This window comes from Elephas maximus, chromosome 15 (genome assembly GCF_024166365.1).
Source record: "Elephas maximus indicus isolate mEleMax1 chromosome 15, mEleMax1 primary haplotype, whole genome shotgun sequence".
Taxonomy (NCBI): Eukaryota; Metazoa; Chordata; class Mammalia; order Proboscidea; family Elephantidae; genus Elephas; species Elephas maximus.
This window is the reverse complement of record NC_064833.1, coordinates 79,937,066-79,962,910: the sequence shown is the minus strand read 5'-3', so window position 1 is coordinate 79,962,910 and position 25,845 is coordinate 79,937,066. Positions and strand designations below refer to the sequence as shown.

The window sequence follows — 25,845 nt, the reverse complement described above, 5'->3', positions numbered from 1 at the left end:
AAAGATTTTATGCTTTACATTAATTAAATCATCACTTGTGCTATTTGGATCAATATATTTATGTGATATTTAAAGAGAAATTTCAAAGTTTGATTCTGGTAAGGTAACACTGTACCTCTCCTCTCACCAGTGCTGGAGTAAACGAAACTAGATGGTTGTAGGTTTTCAGCAGTCATCTTTCTATAGCTCTAAAAATAATTATCTGTAATGAGGGTGCATGGTTATTTACCTTTTAAAGAGTACTGACACTGATTATTGAAAGCTGGGTTTATCGGAGGAAAAAAATCAAGAAATATTGGAATTTTTTAAGGTAAGCGTATACAAGAATTTAAGTTATTTGTATTTACCAAGCTGAAGTAGAAATTAAAAAAATTTTTTTGACTTTTAAATAGTACTATCAGAGCATATTGGTAAAAACTGGATTTATTGGTGAAGTACGTCAAGTAATTCTATTCAGATTTAAAGTTATGCAAGTATTTAGGCTCCTTGTACTGACCTACCTAAAATAATTTTTAAACATTTTTTCAACTAAGCATGTAGCACATCTTTAAAATTAAATCCCTTTACCTAATTTTAAAGTTATAAATAGCAAAAATGAGCCTTTTGAAGATAAAGATGTTTTTGACCAGTGTTTGAAATTGTTTCATATATTTTAGATCTAATTCAGATCAAACCCAGGGAATACTTTCAAACTGTTGGTCTTTTTACTTCTGTGGCAGTGTTTTTATGATTTATAGTGTTGAATTTCGTAGGGAATAATTTTCGTACTAGTTTTAAAAGTAACTGTCAGTGTTCAGGTCTTAAAGTTAGGTTTCTTCAATGGTACTTCAGAATAATTCGATTGAAACTCAGATTTTAATTGGTATTGTTAAAGATGCCAGGTAATTTGTACATGTAAATTAGAGGAATAAATTGGAAAACAAGTTTGAGCCAAAAAAGAGGCATGGAGAATTAAGAAAATACTATAACGTTTTGAATTTTGTTCATTTCCTATCCCTGCTATCGTTGCCGTTACTTAGTTCAGGTTTTCATTATCTTTGCCTGTTGCGGAGATTTCCTAACTGGTTATTCTATATTGCCAGCTAAGCAGTCTTCTTAAAACTCAAGTCCGATTGTGTCTAGGACATGTTAAAGACTGAGAACGGCTTTCTGATGTGGATGTGTCTACCGTAAGAGTGGCTTTAAAACAGCTTCGCTCCCCTTTGTCCTCTATCTTTTGTCAACTTTCCCAATTAGATTTATCCAGGGAAATAGACAATTTTTTTTTGAAAATACAATAAATACGTTCCATATATTTTTCTTTCATGACCTGAATCTTTGTATTCATGTATGTTTTTTTCATGCACCCGCACACGTCTCTTGCTCTGTGACTGCTTTTCTGAATTACCCGCTTATCTGCCCCCTTCTTTGTACTAGAGTATTTGCTTTGCTTCATTCTTCAATTACAGCACCTACGGCAGTACAGGGTAAATATGCCTTCCCTACTAGACTGCGAAGTGCTCCAGGTCAGAGACCTGTCCTTGTTTTTGTCCCGGGTGACTGGCATGGTATCTGGCATATAGTAGGCAGTCATTAATATTAGGTGAATGAATTTGGTTATCTGGTTTAGGAAATGAAGAATTAGGGTTGATGAAATATTCAGATCAATTGAGTATCATAACACATTTTTTCTTAAGACATCCTTATGATGTATGCAGATGATACTTTTTTAAAAGTACAATATTTTTTAAATATTATAAGAAATACATGCAAATATTAAAACCACTGAATGTTATTTACATTTTGTTTATTCAGAAGTCAGTTCAGGATTTTGAAGTACCTTGGGTTCTTAGTGGAAAGCACTTTTCATTTTGCTTTATGCAGAAGCGCTAGCTGTTGTTGGTGAATAATGCCATACCCACTTTTATTGAATTTTTAAGACATTGTACAGTGATCTTTCTTAGAAATTTGATTGATACATAATGAAGTAAAAATGTATATTTGGTTATTGCAGCTGAAAGGTGCTGAGCTACCACTTAGTTGTATTAAAATGTCCTCAGGTTAGAACAGTAGTAAGAACTTTTTCTTACTGTTAACTTTTTTTTCTTGAAATATTTTGTCTATACCACAAAGCTAAAAGATAATAGTTATAAATGATTTTGAAATTTTAAGGAAGAGCTTTTAATCCTTTTTATATTTTAGTATTTAAATTAAAAAAAAAATAAGTTAAGGGCTAAGTTCTCATCATTTGATATACCTGTATCTGTTGCTTCAAGTTGATTCCGACTCATAGCGACCTTACAGGACAGGGTAGAACTGCCCCATGGAGTTTCTGAGGTGCGCCTGGTGGATTCAAACTGCAGACCTTTTGGTTAGCAGTCATAGCAACTAACCACTGTGCTACCAGGGTTTCCTACTTTGATATAGCGCTTTGCAATTACAAACTTTTTTTTTTTTTAATCTTCAGAACTGCAGCAGATATTATTCCCATTTTGCTGATGAAGATAGTTTTATAGAAATTAAATGATTTGACGTAAATGACATAGAAAGTAGGAGATTAAAAAATTGAGCCAGTATCCTGAGACTACTATATCATACCACTTTATACTCTTAATATTCAGGCTAGGTTTGAAATTATACCTGGTGCGTGGTGATTCATTTATATTTTAAAGAGACAAGTTGTATTAGTAAACATAACTGTCATTTCCTGTATATTTTATGTGTCTTAAAACAACAACAACAAAAAAACTATTGCTGTTGAGTTGGTTCCAGCTCATAGCAACCCTATAATGTGTCTTAAAAAAAAAATAATGTGTCTTAGGCTCTGTATATTTCCTTAGAATCCATGAGGAAGAAATTCAGCCTCTTTGGCATTTCTAGCAAGTACCTCGCCTGGGATTGGATCCTAGGTATTGCATGGCTTCACTTGAGTACCATGTTAGATGGCCTCTCCAGATTGTTTCTAAATTTACGCTGTGGGTAAAAAGTCTTTGAATCTTCTGTGTCAAGTACATTTAATTATATCTAGTAATCATTGTATCACTTTTCATATTTATACACTACTGTTATTTTTCCTCTTCCAATTTGTGTATGGGGAAAGTACCAAACGTTTCACATCAGTTTGTTTAAAGGTAGCAGCATGTCTTTAGAGAACATAGTAACATTTCCTTGTTACTAACAAATTCCTGAATCATGAAGGGACTCTTAAAGAGGATTCTTTGGAAGTAAATATTAAGTTGATTACATCCCTCCTTTTAGGTTTGAGAAAAAGGAAAAAGTAAAGCTTTGAGTTACTATTTTCCATCACCAGTAACTGGAAATTTTCTTATTCTTAACTAACAAGGTACATTTTTCTCATTGATATTCCACTGAGCTAGCAACTAAAAATTTATCTTCAATTTATTGATACATAGGTAAAAACATTTGTAATTAAAGTCAAAGTGCCAATTCATACAGAGTTGATTATATCCTGCTTTTAAACTGTAAAGAATTTCCTACAATTTTTCCTACAAGAACCAAAACCCAAGGCTTTGGTAGAACTAAGGAAAAATAATCTTATTCAGCTAAAACTACTGAAAGAATTGGAAAATAAGCGGTTAGCATTTTTGATAAACAGCAGGCCATTTATACAGTAATATACTCAAGGATTCTAATCAGTTCCAAGTTGTAACTGTGCCCCCACGTGTGTCCCAACTGTGTTTCATGGAGTTTTGAACGGCTGATTTTTCTAAAGTACATCATTCAGGCCTGCCTTCCGAGGTGCTGCTGGGTAAACTCAAATTTCCAGCTTTTTTGTTAGCAGTCGAGCACATTGGGCATTTGCACCACTCAGAGACTCAGTAGTAGTAGCACTTTGAACGTCTCTGTAATCAGAGAGGGGCAGTGGGACATCTCTACTTTATCAGCCAAAGCTGGCTTACTGTTCGGTGGGTAATTTAACTAATGGGGCACATTTTTTTTTTTTTTAGGATTGAAAAACGTTTGTTTGGGTAACACCTATTGGAGCACATTTCAATAGTTTATAAACCATTTAAACCACTATAACTTAAACTATTACTTTGACAAAATCACTAATTTGGGGGGAACTAATAAAAGTAAACACTGGGCATTTTTTTGTTCTGTTGTACATAGCATTGCTATGAGTTGGAGCCGACTCAGCGGCACCTAACAACTAATAGCAACAACAAAGTAAAAGTAATGATTTGTAAAGAATAATTATAAAATTATAAAAATATTTAGTAAATGCTGCCGTACCCAAGTTGTGTCTGACTCATCCATATAGGTAAAAGAATTTGCAAAAAAAAATTGTTCCCCGTTAATCTAGTAGAATAGGTTTAGGGGATTTTTTTTTTTTTTTCGTTCTAGGAATTAGCCTAGATTAGGTAATAAATTAAACCCGAGGTTGATAAATTCATGCCATATTTGTTTGACCCTTGAGCTAACAGTTTTTAAAGAGTTGTTAAATATATAAAACAAAAAATATGTGACAGAGACCAGATGTGTGCCGCAAAGCCTAAAATATTTACCCTCTAGCCCTTTAATTTGCCAACTCCTGAATTAACTAAGTAGCCCTGGTGGCACAGTGGTTAAAGCGCTAAATAGCCAACCAGAAGATTGGCACTTTGAACCCACCAGCCACTCCATAAGAGAAACATGTGGCAGTCTGCTTCCGTAAAGACTTAAAACCTTGGAAACTGTGGAGCAGTTGGTGCTTCGAACCTGCTAGTGGCTCCACAGGGGAGAGATGTGGCAGTCTGCTTCCTTAAAGATTTATAGCCTTGGAAACTGTGGGGCAGTTGTTCTGCTCTGTCCTGTAGGGTCACTATGAGTCAGAGTCAGCTTGATGACAGTGGGTGGGTAGGAACTGAGCTAGGACTGTAGACAAAATAGGAACTTGATGTGTAACTGTTGTGCAGATTTCAGCATTTTTTTAATGGCGAAGTAATATTCACTGTAAGTTATTAGTGTAATTTTAGAAATAGTTTATTATGAAGGATGAACTTAAAAACTGTCTACCTGGTGTGCTTTTCCAGTCCCACAGCCAGGCAAGGACTTACTGAAGTCAGATATTGCCAGCATTCAAAATTAAAATGTAGAAACTTCATTACCTCCATATTCAGCCCAGCTCTCCTGCTCTCCCCATATATCTATATAAAAAAATATAGATATATATATATCTTTACTTTCCCTGTGTTGTCTTTTTCACTTAAGTGTAGGTTTTCTCTTCTCTGAGTATCTTATAACAGTGTTTTTTACAATGTAAGTGTTGGTTGGAATTGTGAAATGAAAGAAAAGGATGTGTTTAATTCTGTTTAAAGACAGTGGCTAAAAGTTCAGTTTATTTTTATTAAGTTTCTGTTTAGAGTTTTGTATCACGTTGACTTGTCAGTATGAAGCACTATGAATATAGTTTTATTTTTAGCCTATATTTTAGTGATTTTACACACACGTGTATATGCCTTCATACCTACTAAAGTTTACTGTATTTGTCAAATATTTTTTCTTTGAAAACCAGTTGGTGATTTTGAGCTTCCTGCAGAATTGTTTTTGTTGTTGTGTGCCATCAAGTCAATTCTGACTCATAGTGACCCTGTAGACAGAGTAGAACTGCCCCATATATTACACTCTTTACGAGGGCAAATCACTAGGTCTTCCATGGAGTGGCTGGTGAGTTGAACTGCCAACCTTTTGTTAGCAGCTGAGTGATGAACCATTGTGCCACCAGGGCTCATCTCCTCTTTGTAGTTGTATTTAATTATAGCGGTCAGTATTTCCAGTGTTGGTCTCCGTAATGATGCCACTATTGTGTTCCTTTGTTTCCTTTGTACTAATATTGTGAACATTCTCTGAGTATATTTTCAAATATAGCTTATAATTATCCAATATAGTTTAAAGAATATGCTGAACTACATTAGTTAATAGTAACATGAATTTTCAGGCTTGAATATAGTAAAATACATGTAATAAGTATATTTGAAAAATCTTTTTTTTCTTTAAACAGTAGTAAGTTATAGTTTTTTTTTTGTTTTTTTGTTTTTTTTTTTTTTGGTGGTGGTGGTAGTGGTGAAGTCCAAGCTTATTGGAAATACCCGGTAAAACTTTATCAGCTTTTTAGTTCTTTTGAGAATCATCTCAAAACACAACATATTAAATTAGCTTTCTCATGGACAGTGAATAGTTAAAACAGTTGCAAGGTGTTTCACAAGCATAGTAATAATAAATAGCAGCAATAATAAAGTAATTACAATAATAATAAAGCATCCCAGTTTTCAATGATAAGCTTTTAAAAAATAATTTATAGTAAACTTAAGGTAGTATCCATGATGTTGTTATCACTCATTTATATTGATACACTTTCTTGAATGGGAAAGCAGCTGCAGAATAGTCCCAGTCATTATATATAATTCACATATAAAGGAGGTGACTAGTAAGTCTTCAAAGTGGTGTTGACCCTTGGAAGGAAATGCTAGTTGTTCTGACCAGATCTCAGCTGATTTTTACACCTTGCTTAAGTATGCATTTCAAAGCTCTGTGACTTTAAAATCATGCCTAAACCAAGGATTGAAAATCTACTATCAGATACTTATTTGGCATAAAAAAACCATTTTTAAAGGAAACCCTTAAAATATTTATTTTTTACATTGATTAGTAATAAATCTGAGTGTGTGTGTGTAGAATTTCGTGCCTTGATTTTTGGCAGATCACTAAATGAATGACCATTTAATAATATGTACTGTTAAAGTTGATCTAATTGCAATGATTTTGATCAGGAAGGTAACAAGTGTATTGTGTAAAATTTAAAAATAGAGGCAAGTACACAGAAAAAAGGGTACCTGTTATTCTACCATTAGGAAAGTATGGTAAGGGTTTTATTTTTTTTCAAAATGAAAACAAATTTGGGTCATGCTTTAGGGCATAATCTTTGACCTTTTTCTTTCCCCCTCGGTGTGCGCGCTTCCTCATTTTATTTTTTTTCGTTATGAAAGTACAGTATTTAATAGCTGAACTGATTTTATCATATAAGCTGATAAAATAATTCATATATCATTTGGCAGTTTCTAAGTTTTATTCTTGAATGTTAATTTTTTAATACAGCAGGTGTTTAAAAATACAGCTGGCTGTTAATGATAAAATTGTACCTGCAAAATCTATAAATCTGCTTTTTGTAGAAATTACAGTATTTTTAAATGTTTCCAGAGGAGCTGACTCTCGAAACAGAAATAATCCCCTCAGAAAACCTTGTAAGTAATTTTGTAACACACATTTTAAAATGAGTGCTCATCATCTGATTTTTCTGTTGATAAGATTGAATTTGAAATTTTAATGTTTATCTAGAGCAGGTATGTCTTTTTCATTTATTTAAAACCATTCAATTTTTAATCTTTCAGATGTCTTTTTTTTTTTTCCTACTCTTAAGAGGACATTTCGCTACTGATTGCAGTCTTTTGTTTTCCAGAGTAACAGCTATCCACCAATGTCAGATCCGTATATGCCTAGTTACTATGCTCCATCCATTGGATTTCCATATTCTCTTGGTGAAGCAGCATGGTCTACAGCTGGAGACCAACCTATGCCATATCTGACAACCTATGGACAAATGAGTAATGGAGAACATCATTATATACCAGATGGTGTATTTAGTCAACCTGGGGCATTAGGAAATACCCCTCCATTTCTTGGTCAACATGGATTTAACTTTTTTCCTGGTAATGCTGATTTCTCTACATGGGGGACAAGTGGATCTCAGGGACAATCAACACAAAGTTCTGCTTATAGTAGCAGTTATGGCTATCCACCTAGTTCTCTTGGGAGAGCTATTACTGATGGACAGGCTGGATTTGGCAATGATACTTTGAGTAAGGTGCCTGGCATTAGCAGTATTGAGCAAGGTATGACTGGACTGAAAATTGGTGGTGACCTGACAGCTGCAGTGACAAAAACTGTGGGTACAGCCTTGAGCAGCACTGGTATGACTAGCATTGCAACCAATAGTGTGCCCCCAGTTAGCAGTGCAGCGCCTAAACCGACTTCCTGGGCTGCCATTGCCAGAAAGCCTGCCAAACCTCAACCGAAACTTAAACCCAAGGGCAATGTGGGAATTGGGGGTTCTGCTGTGCCACCACCTCCTATAAAACACAACATGAATATTGGAACTTGGGATGAAAAGGGGTCAGTGGTAAAGGCTCCACCAGCCCAGCCAGTTCTGCCTCCTCAGACTATAATCCAGCAGCCTCAGCCATTAATTCAACCACCCACATTGGTGCAAAGCCAACTGCCTCAACAGCAGCCTCAGCCACCACAACCACAGCAGCAACAAGGACCTCAGCCACAGGCCCAGCCTCACCAAGTACAGCCCCAGCAGCAGCAGCTGCAGAATCGCTGGGTAGCTCCTCGTAACAGGGGAGCAGGCTTCAACCAGAGCAACGGAGCGGGCAGTGAAAACTTTGGTTTAGGTGTCGTTCCTATCAGCGCTTCACCTTCTGGTGTAGAAGTGCATCCCGTGCTGGAAAAGCTAAAGGCCATAAACAACTACAATCCCAAAGACTTTGATTGGAACCTGAAGAATGGACGTGTGTTTATAATCAAAAGCTATTCTGAAGATGATATACATCGTTCCATTAAGTACTCTATCTGGTGTAGTACTGAGCATGGTAATAAGCGTTTGGATGCAGCTTACCGCTCCCTGAATGGGAAAGGCCCACTCTATTTACTCTTCAGTGTGAATGGTAGTGGACATTTTTGTGGAGTGGCCGAGATGAAGTCAGTTGTGGACTACAACGCATATGCTGGTGTCTGGTCTCAGGATAAGTGGAAGGGCAAATTTGAAGTTAAATGGATCTTTGTCAAAGATGTTCCCAATAACCAATTACGGCATATTCGTTTAGAAAATAATGACAACAAACCAGTTACCAATTCAAGGGACACTCAAGAAGTACCCCTAGAAAAAGCTAAGCAAGTGCTTAAAATAATTGCTACTTTCAAGCATACCACCTCAATCTTCGATGACTTTGCACATTATGAAAAGCGTCAAGAAGAGGAGGAAGCCATGCGTAGGGTAAGAGTACAGCGATTTTTGTGGGTAGGGTCTTCTGGGGTGGGCTCATGGATGGATATTCTTAAATGCCTTGATTTTAAGAACTTCACTGTGTAGGAAACCAACTAATTAGGTTAAGACACAGCTTGACCTTAATACCCTTGAAGGCCTCTGTGCCCCTTCTGAGGCATTCCTGCCTTCTCAAGAGTAAACCCTCCTCTGAATTTGCTTCTTGCCTATTCATGCTACTTGGGGGATTAAGGTCATTGAGTCTCAGTGTTCATCAAACCCGGAGGAGTTCTATATGTTGAATTAAGTAGACTTACATGGGAGTCCCTCAGTGGTGTAAACTATTAAGCAGTCAGGGACTAACTGAAAGGTTGATAGTTTGAGTGCACCCAGAGGTGCTTCAGAAGACAGGCCTGGCGATTCTGAAAAATCAGCTGTTGAAAACCGTATTGAGCACAGTTCTATTCTGGCGTACGTGGAGTCTGGCCTGAAATCAACTCAGTGACAACTTTTTTTTTTTTTTAAATAAGACTTTGATGAACTGGCCAGGGACTAATCACTAATCTTAAACATTATTTTATGAGAAAACGTATGTGTTTGGAGTTTGAAACAGCTTTTAAATAAATGTTTGAATATTTATTCTGTATCCATGAGAAATAATTTTTCTTTTTTGGCCTAAAATTCTGAAGCATTTTTGTAATTTGTATACTTAAAGTGGGGGTTGGGCTTTAGGAAAGCAGGTGAGAGTTGGGAAGAGCCTGTGCGGAGTTTGCCTCTAATTCTGTTTACCCTCTGTGTGCTTGGCGCATTTGCCCAAAATTTGGTTACAGGGCCACCTAGCACAGGGGAGGCTGGGGAGTGTTTTCTGTTCCAAACTAAGAGAAATTTGGGGGCCTGTTGTTAGGAGGAAAGGGAGAGTGGATGTTGGAGTTGGTAACCAGCAGATTTTTCTATAGACAATGCATTTAAACTGCTAATAAAGCAGGCTAAAGTTACCAGCTTTTCTAGCAAATAACCTTTCTTGTATGGAAAGGTCCTGTGTAGAAAATTAAGATAAAACAGGAATTTAATTCTTTGTCCATGCAAAACGTCAGTGGTTCCCCTGCTTCGTTTCTGCATGTGAACTTACACGTCTTAAGTCTTCTTGGTTCTGCACAGAAGGGGACTGCTTCATCCAGCATTCCTCAGTGGTGAGTGAGGTTGAAATAACGTTGCGCGTGCAGTTCTCAAACCTTAAGATCTTTAAAATCTGCTGGGGTACTTTCTGAAAGTGCAGATTCTCAAGACCCACATCTGGGTAATCCAATCCATTGTAATTTGATGGGACCTGGTGGTGTACATTTTGTAATAAGTATCCCAGGTGATTCTGGTGCTAGTGATTGCTACACAGTAAGTCCCTGGGTTCCTAATGCCCTTTAATGTTATGTAAATTTGTCCTCACCTTGAAATGGAAACCCTGGTGGCATAGGGCTGCTAACCAAAGGGTAGGCAGTTCGAATCCCCCCAGGCGCTCTTTCAAAGCTCTATGGGGGCAGTTCTGCTCTGTCCTGTAGGGTCGCTATGAGTCAGAATCGACTCGAGGGCACTGGGTTTGGTTTTGAAATGATTCTTCATCACAATCACCTTCATGTGCTGCATGTGCAGCTTTTACATCGTTGAAAAGGCTTCGAACCTTTTCTTGCATTAAAGTAAGTTTGAATAAGAACCACATGCACCTGTTCCAAGTTACCTACAAATTCGCCTTGAAGACACTTAGGACTGGATCCCATTCCTAACCTGCGGACTGCCTTATGGAATTGTTAGAAACTTTTTCTTGGAGTAATAACAATGGCAAAGGCCCTGCTGAATTTAACTTTAAATGGATTGTTGGAGAAAATTGAATTTAATAGAAGACAGCTTTTAAAGAAGCTGTGTCCCAGAATAATTTAATATATATTTTTTAATTATTATTTTTTTTAATCCAAGCAAATTGAGGAATAGTCTTCAGAATATAAAAACTCACTTTTTTCATTGTCCAATAAAGATGTTTTCTGTACATGGGTTAGTATCTGCTTACTCTCAGGTCTATTTCCTGTAGTTTCTACACTTTTTGAGGACTTTTCTCTAAGTCTTTGTGCCAAGAGGTTGCTTTCTGGAGGATGGATTGTCACCCTTGTGTCTCACAAAGACTTTGATAATATTCTCTCTGGCTGCACTTAGTGGAAAGAGCATTGAATTTGGAACTACTTACTAGCCATGTGACTTTTGAGTTTGTTCCATATTCTGGGAAAATAGGGATAAAACCAGTGTGCAAGATTGGTTATTATATGACCTGATAAGTGAATATGAAGTATAAAAGATGTGATTAAATACAAAGTATGAGATCATTCAGCACCATATCTGGCCCCAGTAATAAGTTCTAAGTACTTCGGTTCACATAAAGGAGCCCTGGTGGTGCAATGGTTAAGCACTCAGATGCTAACCAGAAGGTTTGAGGTTTGAACCCACCAGCTGCTCTGCAGGAGAAAGATGTGGCAGACTGTTCCTGTGAAGATTACAGCCTTTGAAACCCTGTGGGGCAGTTCTTCTGTGTCCTATAGTGTTGCTGTCTGAGTCTGAATCCAGATGGCAGTGGGTAGGTTCCCATAGTACTGTATCAGGTTACACGAGTCCCCGGTTACGAATGAGATCTGTTCCTAACTGTGTCTTTAAGTCAGATTTGTAGGTAAGTCAGAACAGGTGCATAAGGTTCTTATTTAGTCTTCCTTCAGTGCAGAAAAGCTCGAAGCCTTTCAGTGATTGAAAAGCTGCCCATGCAGCAAGTGAAGGTGATTGTGACGAATTTATCTTTAGTATAGGGTCACTCTGAGTCAGAATCTCGATGGCAGCGGAGTCGGTCTGGTTTATAGGGTCGCTACGGATCAGAATCAACTGGATGGCAATGGGTTTGGTTCTATTTATTTATTTATTTTTCTGGTTTAGGGGTTCAGTCTTTTCAAAGTGAAGGCAAATTTGCATAACATTAAAGGGCAAGTACGAGTTGTCCCTAAGTCCGATATTTGTAACCCGGGGACTTACTGTATTTAAAATTATACTTTTTTTTTTTTCCAAGGAATTCACAGCAATAAATTTTTTTTTTTAACATTAAAATTAAAAATCTTTAGGGCCATTATGGTGAATGTGCTAACAAATAGTGTTGCCATTTTCGAGATTTATTTATTGAGCAACTACTGTCTGCTGGAGAATATTTTGGGTGTGGGGAATATAGTAGGAAGTAAAAGCTTTATTTTGGTAACATAAAACTTAAGCTCTTGGGAATGGGCATCTTACTATCTTAATAGCGTATCTAGGAGTAAGGCCAGATTTAGATTTAGGTTCACTTACCTGTTGGCCAAACCAGAACCAAACCTGTTGCTGTCAAGTGGATCCTGACTGATAGCGACCCTATAGGACAGAGTATAACCGTCCCTTAGGGTTTCAAAGGAGCAGCTGGTGGATTCGAACTGCTGACCTTTTGATTAGCAGCCGAGCTCTTAACCATCTTAACCACTGTGCACCAGGGCAAGCCCTGCTTTTTTTTTTTTTTTTTTTTTTTCAATTTGTGTTTGTTTTGTTGCTGCTGCTGCTGTTCTTGAGAATATACACAGCAAAACATACACCAGTTCAGTGGTTTCTACATGTGCAAACACTTTTTGAAGTTTAGTTAAGTAAGTCAGTTATTTGGTAAGCAACCTTGTCCAGAGTTCAGTAGCTAATTTAATGAAATACTAATTGAATTGGATGAATATGGTTCAGTGCATTCCAACTTGAGAAGGAGTTGTAAATTATTTTAGGAAGTGGAAGGATGATAAGAAGCTAGTATTCATCAATAAAAATGTTGAAACTATGTCTTACTGTTATTTCATCCAGGCCTTGATGTTAAAATTTTTTTTGAAGACCGACAGAACTAGAGTATATCAGGATATTGCCTTGAAATCGCTCCATAATTTTTTGATAAGCCTGAGAGAATATGGGCAGTAGCTTCTAGAAATGGTTTTCAGTTCTGGTATGTTTTTCATTTAGTATTTATTGAGCATCTGCTACCCCTAAGAGGAAGAATACTTTTCCTTTTGGAATTTTTACTTTATTGAGATTCCATATAATTATTAATCTTTTGTATCATAATATTCATTATTCTATTTAAATAAAGCCAGTAGTAGTTTATACATACTAGTACTTTAGACATGTTACATCAGGAGGGACCAGTCCTTGGAGAAGGACATCATGCTTGGTAAAGTAGAAGGTCAGCGAAAAAGAGGAAGACCCTCAATAAGATGGATTGACACAGTGGCAGCAACAGTGGGCTCTCAAGCATAACAATGATAATGCGGGTGGCGCAGGGCTGGGCAGTGTTTTGTTCTGTTGTACATGGGTTTCCATGAGTCGGAACCAACTCAACGGCATCTAAAAACAACAGTGGTTACAAACTATTATTAGTTTGGTTCTGTAAGTGTACATGCAGCCAGAGAATAAAACAGTGATTAAGATTCAAGGTATATGTGTTTGCATCTAGCTGCATCAAGTAAACTGGACTCTAACCTTGATTCTCTTAATGGTATGGGAGAGGGTGAGCACATGGAAAAGTTAGAAAATTGTAATCATACTACACACGAGTTCGGTAGTAAGCAGTGTGGAAATGTTAAGTTTGTTAATTTATACATTAACCCACTCAAATTTTAAGATCCCTTTTTTTTTTTTATGTTGGCCATTGATCTGACAATGTGATAAGAATTATTGGTGGAAGTTTTGAGATGAAAAATAGTAAGAGCAGTAAGATACTTCATCAGTTTAAATTTCAAAAGCGTTCAAGAGGGAGTGGTTAATTTTACACAAAGGGGAGTTGGAGAAGAGTCAAAGTGACAGAAGACATTTGAATTGTGTCATGAAGTGTTAAAGTTCGATAGGTAGAAAGGTGAGGAAGGCATTCCAAGTTAGGCAGGAAAAAAAATGGCTTTAGTAAAGTTGAGAAATGAGTTCTAGAGAAATTGAAAGAAGCAGAGGACTTGGTTACCAGCTAAATATGGGAAATGTGGGAAAAGGGGGATCAAAAGTTGTATCTGAGCTCAGCAGTTCAGCAAATGGTGATGTTATTGACTGCTCTTGTAAGTAGTGGGATTTGGAGTTCTGGGAGATGTGATCCGGATGAAAAAGATTTCATTTTGGGACAAACTGATTTTGATATGCTTTTGAGAAATTTAGGCAGCAGAATCTCTTTCATTAGGCAGTTGAAGAGATGTGGGAGTCACAGATACAGGGACTTTTTGTTTTCAAACAGTCGATTCTGTGGGGGTAGGATGAGATTACCCAGGGAGGAAAGATTCATGTCAAGGAAATATTGATCAACCTTTCTTTCTCCCTCCACTGAGGAAGCAGTTGACACTTCTTTGTCTTCTCTACCCTACTCTATAAAGTGTCTTAGTTTTATTATTATTATTATTATTTTGTACTTTAGATGAAGGTTTACAGAGCAAACTAGCTTCTCATTAAACAATTAGTACACATGCTGCTTTGTGACATTGGTTGCCAACCCCACAGCATATCAACACTCTCCCCTTCTCGACCTTAGGTTCCCCATTACCAGCTTTTCCCTAGTTTTATTATTTTTTGTGTTATATAGTTGTCTCAGGGAATTATTTATAATATTTGCGTATTGTTTTATAACCATAGATACAATGAAATTTAAACTTTTTTTAACATTTAAATTGTTTAATGGTTTACTGCCAATCTTTCTATAACATATCTAGCCCACTTTTCACTTTATTTTAATTCTCCTCTTATTTAACTTTTTAGGAAGAGTAATTAATACATTTTTTGAATACTAACAGATTCAAAAAATGCCTTTCTTTGGCCATGATATGAGAAAAACAGCTTAGATGGGTATAGAATTTCTGGGTTACAGACTTTTCCACTCAAACATACTGAGTGTCGTGATTAACCTTTATTATTTTTTTCTGCATTCGGAGATTTTTCACATTTGTATTTCTGTGTCATTGATTTGATTTGCTTATTGTGGATTCTGTGATTTTTTTTTTTTGAAGTTTTAAATTGTGACAAATAATTCGTTTGCTTATTACATAATTGCATCCAGCTCTCCTTTACATTAGATTGTTTTCTTACTTGAATTTCTTATCCGGAGTCCATCTTGATTTTATTGTGTTTAAAGGTTACTTCTACTTTCCATAATTATAATTTTAAAAAAGTCTTCCTCTTCTTTATTGTTTTCCCATTTATTTTTTCTTTAATTTGTGTATAGTAAAATTGTAAAATCTTTATGCTGCACCTGTGTAGTCAAGCCTTCCTTCTACCGTAATTCACGCCAACCAGTGATATGTTCTCTGCTTCATAAGGTATTTTTTATCATTTAAGTGGATTAATGTAATATGTGATCTTTAGAGACAGACTTCTTTCATGCAGCATGATGTCTTTGCAATTCATCTATGTCAGTATTTTTATTGCTGAGTGGTTTTCCATTGTATAGATGTACCACAGTTTGTTTTCCATTGGTTTTGGTTTTTGGCAGATGCAAATAAGACTCCAAAAAACATTCGTGTACGTAACGTTTTTTAATAAAAAGTTTTACATAACACATAGTAAAATAGATGTTTTTGGGGATGTACAATTCTTTGAGTTTTAACACATGTATAGATTCAAAATACTGCCGCCACAGTCAGGATACAAACAGTTCATCATGCCCCCCCGCCCCCAACACTTCTATTCACATCCTTCCCTCCAATCCTGAAACCTGGCAGCCACTTATCTGTACTCGCTGTAGATTTGTCAGTATCCTTTAAAAAATAATAATGATTAAGACTCATTTTAACTTTTTTCTGTTTAGTCAGCATTGAACCATAAAGATGATTATCCAGCTCAAGTATTTGCCCCCAAATAGGTATTTAAAAGTTTTTTTTGACCTGCTGTACTTTAATACCTGGGTGTTAGTTGCAGATTCGCTTCCCACAGTGAATGGGAAGTGGAAGAGCCTGATGATACAGGTTGACTACCAGTTAAGTGACTCTTCAGTCTATGGAGAGCAAGAAGGGAGAGCCAGTACAGTGGATACTGCTAGTAGGTGTAATTTGACTTTCTTTTCAGTTTGAAACTACTGTATCAGAAACCATTTTTCCCATTTACTGTTCAGCGTTTTGGTACCGTGTGCCTTATCAAAAAAGGATAAATTAGTGGTGTTTTGCTAGGATTTCCTTACTTCTTATACACCTCCCCCTTTTCTTTTTTAATAAATGGAGAGTTGCAAGCCAGCATCCCATGTCCTCTCTTAACATGACCTCATCTGTAGTGTATCTACCTGACATTCCTCAAAGCTTCTGGTATGTGGAGGTCACATTTTCCCAGGTGAATATATTTCAGACTTGGAGTAAAGTAAACAAGTTGCTGTGAAGTCTGTTCTGATGAAGGGCAGCAAGCCCATGAGTGTGAGGGTAGGGTTTTCAGTGGCTGATTTTTAGGAAGTAGATCTCCAGGCCTTTATTCCAAGGCGCCTCTGGGTAGATTCAAACCTTAGCCGTTCAGTGAGCAGCTGGGCACTTTAACTGTTTGCGCCACCCAGGGACTTCTTGAGTAAAGTAGGGTTTCTTAAACAAGGTACAGAAGAGCACTAATTGTAAATTTGACTAGATTAAAATTAAGAACTTCTGTTCATTAAAAGATGCTTTAAAGAAAGTAAAAGACAAGTTAGAAACTGGGAGAAATATGAAACACATAACTGACCGGAAATTACTATCAAGAATATTTAAAGAACTCCCGTGAGGCAATTTTTTTAAAAAAGAGAAATAACCCAGTAGAAAGATGGGAAAAGACATGGATAGGCATTTCATGAGAGAGGAAAAACATATGGCCAGTAAGTACATAAAAAAGATACTTGATCTTATTCATAATTAAAAAACCAGTAGCCATCAAGCTGATTCCAACTCATGGCAACCCCATATGTTTTAGGGTAGAGCTGTGCTCCGTGGGGTTTTCTGTGCTTGTAGTTTTCCAGGCCTTTCTTCCAAAGCACCTCTGGAACAATTTGAACCACCAACCTTTAGGTTAGTAGCTGAGCACTTAACCATTTGTGCCACCCAGGGACAGCCTGTTAGTAATTAGGGAAATACAAATCAAAACTACAGTGAGTTTATTTTATATCGTTTGTCTTAATTTCCTAGTGCTGCTGGAATAGAATACCACAATTTGCTGGCTTTAAAGAACAAATTTATTTTCTCACAGTTCTGGAGGCTAAAAGTTCAGATCAGCGTCTTGTTTGTGTTAATTTCTTCCTTGTAGATAGCCCTGGGTGTTCCTTCGTTCTTGGGCTTGTAGACGATCCTCACATGACATCTGTCTTCCCTCCAGTGGATGCATGTCTCTAGCTCATCTGCTCTTTTTATAACTCAGAAGTGATTGGATTTAGAACCACCCTTTATAGGGTCGCTATGAGTCGGAATCGACTCTACGGCAGTGGGTTAGGTTTTGGTTTTTTGTTTACTTGGGTATAATCTAATTAACGGAACAAAGAAAGCCCTGTTTCTAACCAGGATTTCATGCACAGGTGTAGGGGTTATGATTCCAACACACATTTTGAGGGAACATAATTTAATCCAGAATACTATTCGATTGGCCAAAAAAACATATATATATATATATTGATCAATCCACACGTTCTCTTACACAGTTGTAGATGGGATATAAAATTTTATATTACGTATTTAAGTGAGTACTCTGATAAAACATTGAGTAGTATTTATTTTTAATGGGATGATTCTTTTCTGAACTCAGTGACTATGTTTTATGAGTCAGTTGTGGGAAACGGTGCTTTGGTTACCATTTTGTAGTATTGATTTGTTTTCAGTTTTTCTCGCAGATTTATTTTGTAACCCCACAGGAGAGTTAATGCTGTTATGTTCTAATGAGCTACCTAAGGTTTATCAGAGTAATCATAAATGTTTGAGAGGTGTTCTTTCATATTGTGGTTAACAGCTATGGCTGCTAACCAGAAGGTCAGCAGTTCGAATCCACCAGCTGCTCCTTGGAAACCCTGCAGGGGCAGTTCTGCTCTGTCTGACAGTAGGGTCGCTATCAGTCAAAATCGACTTGACAGCAACAGGTTTTTGTAGGTTGGTAATAGTAAATAATTATCACTAAATTGAATGACATTTCAATTATTTTTCTTCAGCAACAAATAATGGCTTAAGGAGCGTATATATTTAAGTGAATATGAAATTAAGTTTCAGGAAGAAATTTAAGTTATTAAATTATCATTCTGTTTATTTAACAGTTTATTTAAAAAGTGTGACAAGCCATTTCTTAATTTAGAATACATTTGTCCAGGAAAAGAGCATGTTACTTCCAGTAAAGAAGCTACAGCTATTGATGATAAGGTTCAGTCTTTTTTTCTTTCTTTTTTAAAATAATTTATTTTGTTGTTGTCGAGAATATACACAGCGAAACATACGCCAGTTCAGAAGTTTCTACATGTACAAGTCAGTGACGTGGATTACATTCTTCAAGTAGCGCAGCCATTCTTAACCTCCTTTTCTGAGTTGTTCCTCCCCCCGTTAACATAAATTCGCTGCTCCCGAATGTTCCTATCTTTTGAGTTGCTGTGTTCAATTTGACCCCATATAGATAGTTTCATAAAATAGCATAATGCTCAAGGCAGACCTTTTTTGCTAGTCAAGCTAAACTACTCTTTGGTTTTAAGAAGACTCCAAGGAACATTTTTGGTTTAAGGTTTAAAGATTATCTGAAGGAAGTAGTTTCAGGGGTTCATCTAACATTCATGGCTCTAGAAAGTCTAGAATCCATGAGAATTTGAAGTTCTGTAGTACATTTACCCCTACTGATCAGAATTCTTCTATGGAATCTTTTATTAAAATGTTAAGTAATGGTAGCCGGGCATCATCCACTTCTGGTCTCATGGCATGGGAGACAGTTGTTCGTGAAGACAGTTAACCATACGTTCCATATCCTCCTGCTATTGCTGACTCTCCTTCCTCTGTTCCTGCAGTGAATAGAGACCAGTTATTGTGCCTTGTATAGCTGCTACCAAGCTTTTAAGACCCCAGGCACTACACAGCCAACTAGGAGGTAGAACAGAAGCACTAAATAAATTATTAGGTCAGCTAACTGGGTTTTCCCATGAAACCGTGACCCTAAACCTCCAAACCAAGGAACCAAGTCTTGCAAAAGCAGCCTCAGCAGTTACTCTTTTTTTGTGTCATTGTTGTAAATACATCACACAGCTTTTGACAGTTCAACTTTTTATAAGTGTATAACTTTCTGACAGCAATTGAATAAATAATTAAATAATCAGCCCTACCCTTAATCAGTGTGGTTTTTCCGTCGCTGTTAACCACCTTTTCCACTTCCCTTCTTGCCCCTGGTAACCACTAATAAAGTGGCTTCTGTACATTTGCCTTTTCTTATCTTTTTATGTAAGTGAGGTCATACAATATTTGTTCTTTTGTGATTGGCTTATTTCACTCAGCATAGTGTCTTCAAGCTCCATCCATACTGTAGCATGTATCAAGACTTAATATCTCTTACTGGCTGGGTAGTATTCCATTGTGTGTATACTACATTTTATTTATCCATTTGTCTGTTGATGAGCATTTAGGTTGTTTCTACCTTTTGGCTATTGTGAATAGTGCTGCAGTGAATATTGGTGTACAGATCTCTCAGTCCTTGCTTTCAAGTCTTTTGGGATTGCTGTTTTTCAATTTTTAGTTTTTTGAGGAACTACTACACTGTTTCCCATAACAGCTGTACCATTTTGCATTCCCGCCAGCAGTGGATAAGGGTTCCAATTTCCCCACATTCTTGCCAACATTTGTTATTTTCTATGTGTGTGTGTGTGGTTGTTGTTTTTTTTTTTTAATCTTAGCCATCCTAGCGGAAAAAAAACGGTATCTCACAGTGGTTTTGATTTGCATCTCTTTGATGGCTACGGACCACTGAGCATCTTTTCATGTTTCTAGTGTCCATTTGAATGCCCTCTTTGGTGAAATGTCTGTTCATGTCCTTTGCCCATTTTATGATTAGTTTATTTGTCTTTTGTTGTCAAAATTTTATATATATTTTGGTCATTCGATTCTTACTGGATATATGGTTTTTGAAGATACTGTCATAGTCAGTAACTTGTATTTTCAATTTTTTGGTAAAGTCTTTTGATGAACAAAAGTTTTTAATTTTTATGAGGTCCCATTTACTTATTTTGTGTTTGGCTGTTGTGCTTTTTTTTATTAGACATTCCATTGTTAAAAACTAGACTGCGGCATTGCTCCCGCATTTTCTTCTAAGAATTTTGTAGGTTTAGTTTTCACGTTAAGCCCTTAATCCATTTTGAATTTGTTTTTGTATATGGTGTGAGACATGGGTCCTGTTTCGTTTCTCTGCATGTGGAAATCCAGTTTTCCCAGTACCATTTATTGAGGGTTCTTTCCCCGTTGAATGGACTTAACACCCTTATCAAGAATCAGTTGACCGTGGTTTTGTGGGTTTATTTCTGGACTCTCAGTTTTATTCCATTGGTCTTTGTGTCTATTGTTATACCAGTACCAGGCTGTTTTAATTACTGTAGCTGTATAAAAAAACCAAAACCAAACCGATTGCCATTGAATTGATTCTGACTCTCATCGACCCTATAGGACAGAGTAGAATTGCCCCATAGGGTTTCCAAGAAGCGGCTGGTGGATTTGAAATGCTGACCTTTTGGTTAGCAGTCGAGCTCTTAACCACTGCACCACTACGTGGTCGCTGTGAGTCGGAATCAGTCCACTCAGTGCAACAGATAGGTGTATGTTGTTCTTGTTAGGCGCAGTCAAGTCGGTTCTGACCGTAGTGACCTTATGCTGCACAACAGAATGAAGCACTGCCGGTCCTGCGCCGCCCTCACAAGCTTTGTTGTGCTTGAGCTGATTGTGCAGCTGCTGTGTCAGTCTGTCTCATTGAGGGTTTTCCTCTTTTTCGCTGACCCTCTGCTTTACCAAACATGATGTCCTTCTCCAGGGACTGATCCTTCCTGACAACGTGTCCAAAGTATGTGAGACATAGTCTTGCCATCCTCATTTCTAAGCAGGTCATACTTTTTCCAAGACAGATTTGTTCATTCTGCTGGCCACGCCCTCTCCTTGAGGCAGTTTTGTAAACACGCTGTGCTAATTTTTTTTTTTATAACGTGGAAGAGGATTGGCATGGCAGCACTTGTGAGGGTGCCACAAGGGCAGGGGGAGGACACAACTGGCAAAAAAAAAACACAAAAGGCATGTGTTATTTGCATAAAAATGCCATGAGTCTTTCGTATCACTGGTTATATTTATTCCTAGGTCTTTTTTTTTATCTCGTATGCTATTGTAAATGGAACTCTTTAATTTCCCTTTCAGGTTCTGGTTAGAATGGGAGAAAAATGTAGAACAAAATTCAAATTACTAAAATAAGGCACACTTACCAGACCTATAGAGACTAAAGGAACCCGTGCAGCTATACCCTAAGATGCAAACTAAAGGCACTCCCAGAGTTTACCTTTCAGCTCAGTAATAGATTGGCTTATAAAATAAGCAGTATCACCCGTGAGTGATGTGTCCCTTAAACAATCACCTATATGAGACCAAATGGTCAACATTCACCCAAAAGCAAAGATGAGAAGGCAAGGAGGGGAAGGGAAGCTAGATCACTGGGTGATAATAGAACAAGCAGAATGGAAAGAATGAAGAATGCTGACACATTGTGAAAGTTGTAACCAATGTCAAGGAGCAATTTGTATAAAAATTGTTAAATGGGAACCTAGGTTGCTGTATAAGCTTTCACCTAGAGCACAATAAAAAATACTTTTTAAAAAGTTAAATATAACTAGCATAAAACTTCCAAGTAACAAATACCATATTGCTACAGAAATATAAAATGTGTAGAGCTGTTGTATTGTTACTTTAATGACTGCCCTGCTTCTCTCTACTATTGGATGATAAAAGCGTTACTTAAATTCTGCTCAAAAGTTTTTAAAAAAAGTTAAATATACCAGACTATGTTTTTTAAAAAAGAAAGGGGTTTGGGTTTTTTTTTTTTAAAAGCCAGTTTATTGATGAGCAGTGCCAGAGTAGACTAAGTGAAGTTAAAACATACAATATATTCATTTTGGCAAGAAAATTAATGACTTACCAGGAATAAAATCTTGCACAGGTTGGCTGATAGGACCGGAAATATTCATACTAAAGAATAGAACAAGGAAATTAACAGATGAATACAAATCCCAGCTGTTCAACAGCCTGAGCATTTGCCCAGAGCTGTTGAAGCATAGTAATACTGAGATAAATTTCTGATGTGCACTGTACCTGAGTGTTGCAAACTGTTAGCACCCTTGGTTCTTAACCAAAAGGTTGGAGGTTTGAGTTTACCAAGAGATGCCCAGGAAGAAAGGCCTGGCATTCTGCTTCTGAAAAATCAGCCCTTAAAAACCTTATGGAGCGCAGTTGTACTCTGATATACATGGAGCTGCCATCAGTTGACTTCAACTTGACGCAAGTATCCCAACAACATGATAGATTATTTTATTTTAAGAAAGCAGTAGACAAAGAATATAAGGGAAACAGACCAATTCTCCACTACAGAACAAACTGAAAACTAAGTAGTGGCCAGGGAAGAGGGCAGTGATTATGCTCTGGAAATTGTTGTTAGGTGCCTTCAAGTCAGTTTTGACTGAAAGAGACCCCATGTGTCAGAGTAGAACTAAAGACCTGGAGATCTGCTCCCGTAAAGATGACAGCCTGAATATCCTGTGGAGCTTTGGGAATAGAGAGGTTCTGTTCTTGGAAGTCCACTCTTAAAATTTTTTTTAAAAAAACTTTGGTTTCTATTTAAATGAGTCCCTAACATGCATGATCACATTATAATATAGAACTACTCCGAAAGATTCCACTGATCAGGTTTCTTTGTATTTTAGAGTTGAGAACAGAATAGGCACAACCTTAATATATAAATTATTCATTTGTACCATCCAAAGGTCAGATAACCTCAAGGTGTGCAAAGGAATAGTTAGGAACAAATTTACATACAGAAAAGTAGTAGAGAGTAGTCATCGCATACGGTGGTCCAAATGAGACTAAAAACATGGCTGTAAGGTTAAGACTAAATTCATCTTTTGAGCTGTGATTTAGTTTTAGCAAAATAACATCACGTTAAATTCTTGTTTGTTTATGTGTGCTTTTGGTTTTATAGTTTTTGCCTAACATTATGTTCAACACTACATTAAAAATAAAATCATGAGGAAAAAAGCATGAAGATCAAAAAGTAAATAAAGTGGTCTCTATTTGCAGATGATATGATTTCCTAGGTAGAAAACCCTAGGACTGTTCCATTAAAACTACTACAATTAATAAGAAATTTAGCAAAGTAACAGGATACCAGGACATGTAACATCTATTCAGTAAACCACAGCAAACAATTGGAAAATAAAAACCAAAAATGTAATTAACACTTACAATAACATCAAGAAATATAAAACACTTAGAAATATAAGAGAAGGCATTCAAGTCCTCAATGCTGAAACTACAAAATACTCCTGAGAAAAATTGTTTGCCTCCCCCAGCAGACTGGACTCTACCAAGAAAGGGTTAGTGATCTTTGGGTGGTTTATTGGTAACCTTTAATATTTATCTGTTGCATGAATGAGGGGTCATAGTTGAGAAAAGAACACACAGGATCTAAATATATATGATAGTGAAGGGTTGACTGGAGTCCCAGGAAGGAGCCCTGGTGGTACAGTGGTTAAGCACACAGCCTCTAAGAAAAAGGTTGGTGGGTTCGATCGGTGAATGGAACCCACCAGCTCCTCTTTGCTGAAAAGGTGTGGCAGTCTGTTTCCATAAAGATTAAAGCCTTGAAAATCCTATGGGGCAGTTTTACTCCGCACTATAAGGTTGCTGTGAGTTGGAATCAACTCCACGGCAACGGGTGAAGTCTCAGGGTGGCATGATCAGTTAAGCACTTGACTACTAGTTCAAAAGTTGGTTGTTCACACCTACCCATAGGCACTTCAGAAGACAGGCCTGGCAGTCTGCTTCTGCATATCTTTACCCAATACATGCAAAGTATTTCTAAAGTAATGCTTCAAAGTACCTTTAATTTACAGATAGAAACATGTAACTTCCCTGTTTAAAACCTTTAAAAATGACTCCTCAATACACAGCGAATTAGGTTCCCATTTAACCATTTTTACACAAATTGTTCTGTGACATTGGTTACAATTTTCATCATGTGTCAGCATTGTCATTGTTTCTATTCTGTTCTGTTCCCGTTGATCTACTTGCCCTGCTCCTCCTTGCCTTCTCATCTTTGCTTTTGGGTGAATGTTGACCATTTGGTCTCATATAGGTGATTGTTTAAGGGACACATTGCTCACGAGTGATACTGCTTATTTTATAAGCCAATCTATTACTGAGCTGAAAGGTGACCTCTGGAAGTGGCTTCAGTTCCAAGTGCAAAGGGTATCTTAGGGAAGTAGTCTTGGGGGTTCCTCTAGTCTCTGTCAAGTAAGTCTGTCCTTTTTTAGGTATTTGAATTTTGTTCTACATTTCTATCCAGGGTTTTCTGTTGTGTCCCTTGTCAGAATGGTTGGTAGTGGTAACCAGGCCCCATCTGGTTCTTTTGGTCTCAGACTAGAAGAGGCTTTGGTTGGTGGGCTATTAGACCTGTGGGCTAGTTTCTTTTTTAAATCTTTGGTTTCCTTCATTCTCTTTTGCTCCAGATGAATAGAGACCAATAGGTCGTATCTTAGATAGCCACCCAAAAGCTTTTGAGACCTGAGATGGCACTCACCAAACTGGGCTGTGGAACTTTATGAACCATGTTCATAAAGTTGACTGAGTTGTCCCATGAGACCGTGGTCGTATATTGTGAATTTTTTTTACTTTATTTTGAAATACTTTTGAATTTACAGAAGTGTTGCACAGATCGTACAGAGAGTTTCTGTATACCCTTATACTCAGTTTCCCTTAATGATAATGTGTTATATACCCCTTGTACATTTACCTTAACTAAGAAATTAACATTGGTGCAATACTAATTAACTAAGCTATACACTTTATTCATATTTCCAGCGTCTCCACTAATGGCCTTTTTTCCTTCCAAGATGGGCAACATAGCATTTAGTCTCCTCCAAGCTCTGACATTCTCCTTCTTTCTTTATCTCTCATGGATTTAACGTTTTTGGTGCATACTAGTCAGGTATTTTGTAGAGTGCCCCTCAGTTTCGCTTTGCCTGATGTTTTGTCATGAATCACTGAGATTATGGGCTTTTGGGAAGAATACCAGAGTTGATGTGTCCTCATCTCATTGTATAGTGGGAGAGGGGTTGCAAGTGCGTGTTGTATCAATGTAGCTTACTACTGACAATGTTAACTTTGATTACTTGGTAAAGATGGTTTCTGCTGTGTTTGTCCACTATGAATGTCCTGCTTTCCCCTTTGTGTATTCTTTTTCTTAGGAGCAAGTCACTAAGTCTATCCCACACTTAAGGATAGGAAAATCAAACCACATTTCCTGTAGGGGAGGAGTGTCACAATTTGTGAAATGTTCATTATATTAATTGTTGGCCTTTTATTTGTTCTTTTTCAACTTCTGGAATATTCATATTTGTTAGGTATCTTAGATCTGTCCTATAGTTCTCTTAATTTTTGTTTATGATTTTCACACACCCCCCCCCCCGCCATGGTTTATTTCTTGGGCCTAATGTTCTACTGCACAAATGAGGCTACCCACAGTGATCATTTGCCCCCTTAATTCATCTACTGAATTTTTCAGTTTGAAAATCAGGGTTT

At 37.1% G+C, this 25,845-nt stretch overlaps 1 protein-coding gene across 7 annotated transcripts in view; it reads left to right on the top strand.

Annotated features, from left to right (window-relative positions):
* The window catches only part of YTHDF3 (YTH N6-methyladenosine RNA binding protein F3), a 52,258-nt gene that overhangs the window by 8,612 nt on the left and 17,801 nt on the right, over positions 1–25,845 (top strand). For all 7 annotated transcript variants that reach the window (XM_049853724.1, XM_049853723.1, XM_049853725.1 and 4 more), the window contains one exon: positions 7,436–9,034. In XM_049853724.1, coding sequence (XP_049709681.1) covers positions 7,436–9,034 — 1,599 coding nt within the window. The remainder of the gene's footprint in view (positions 1–7,435; positions 9,035–25,845) is intronic.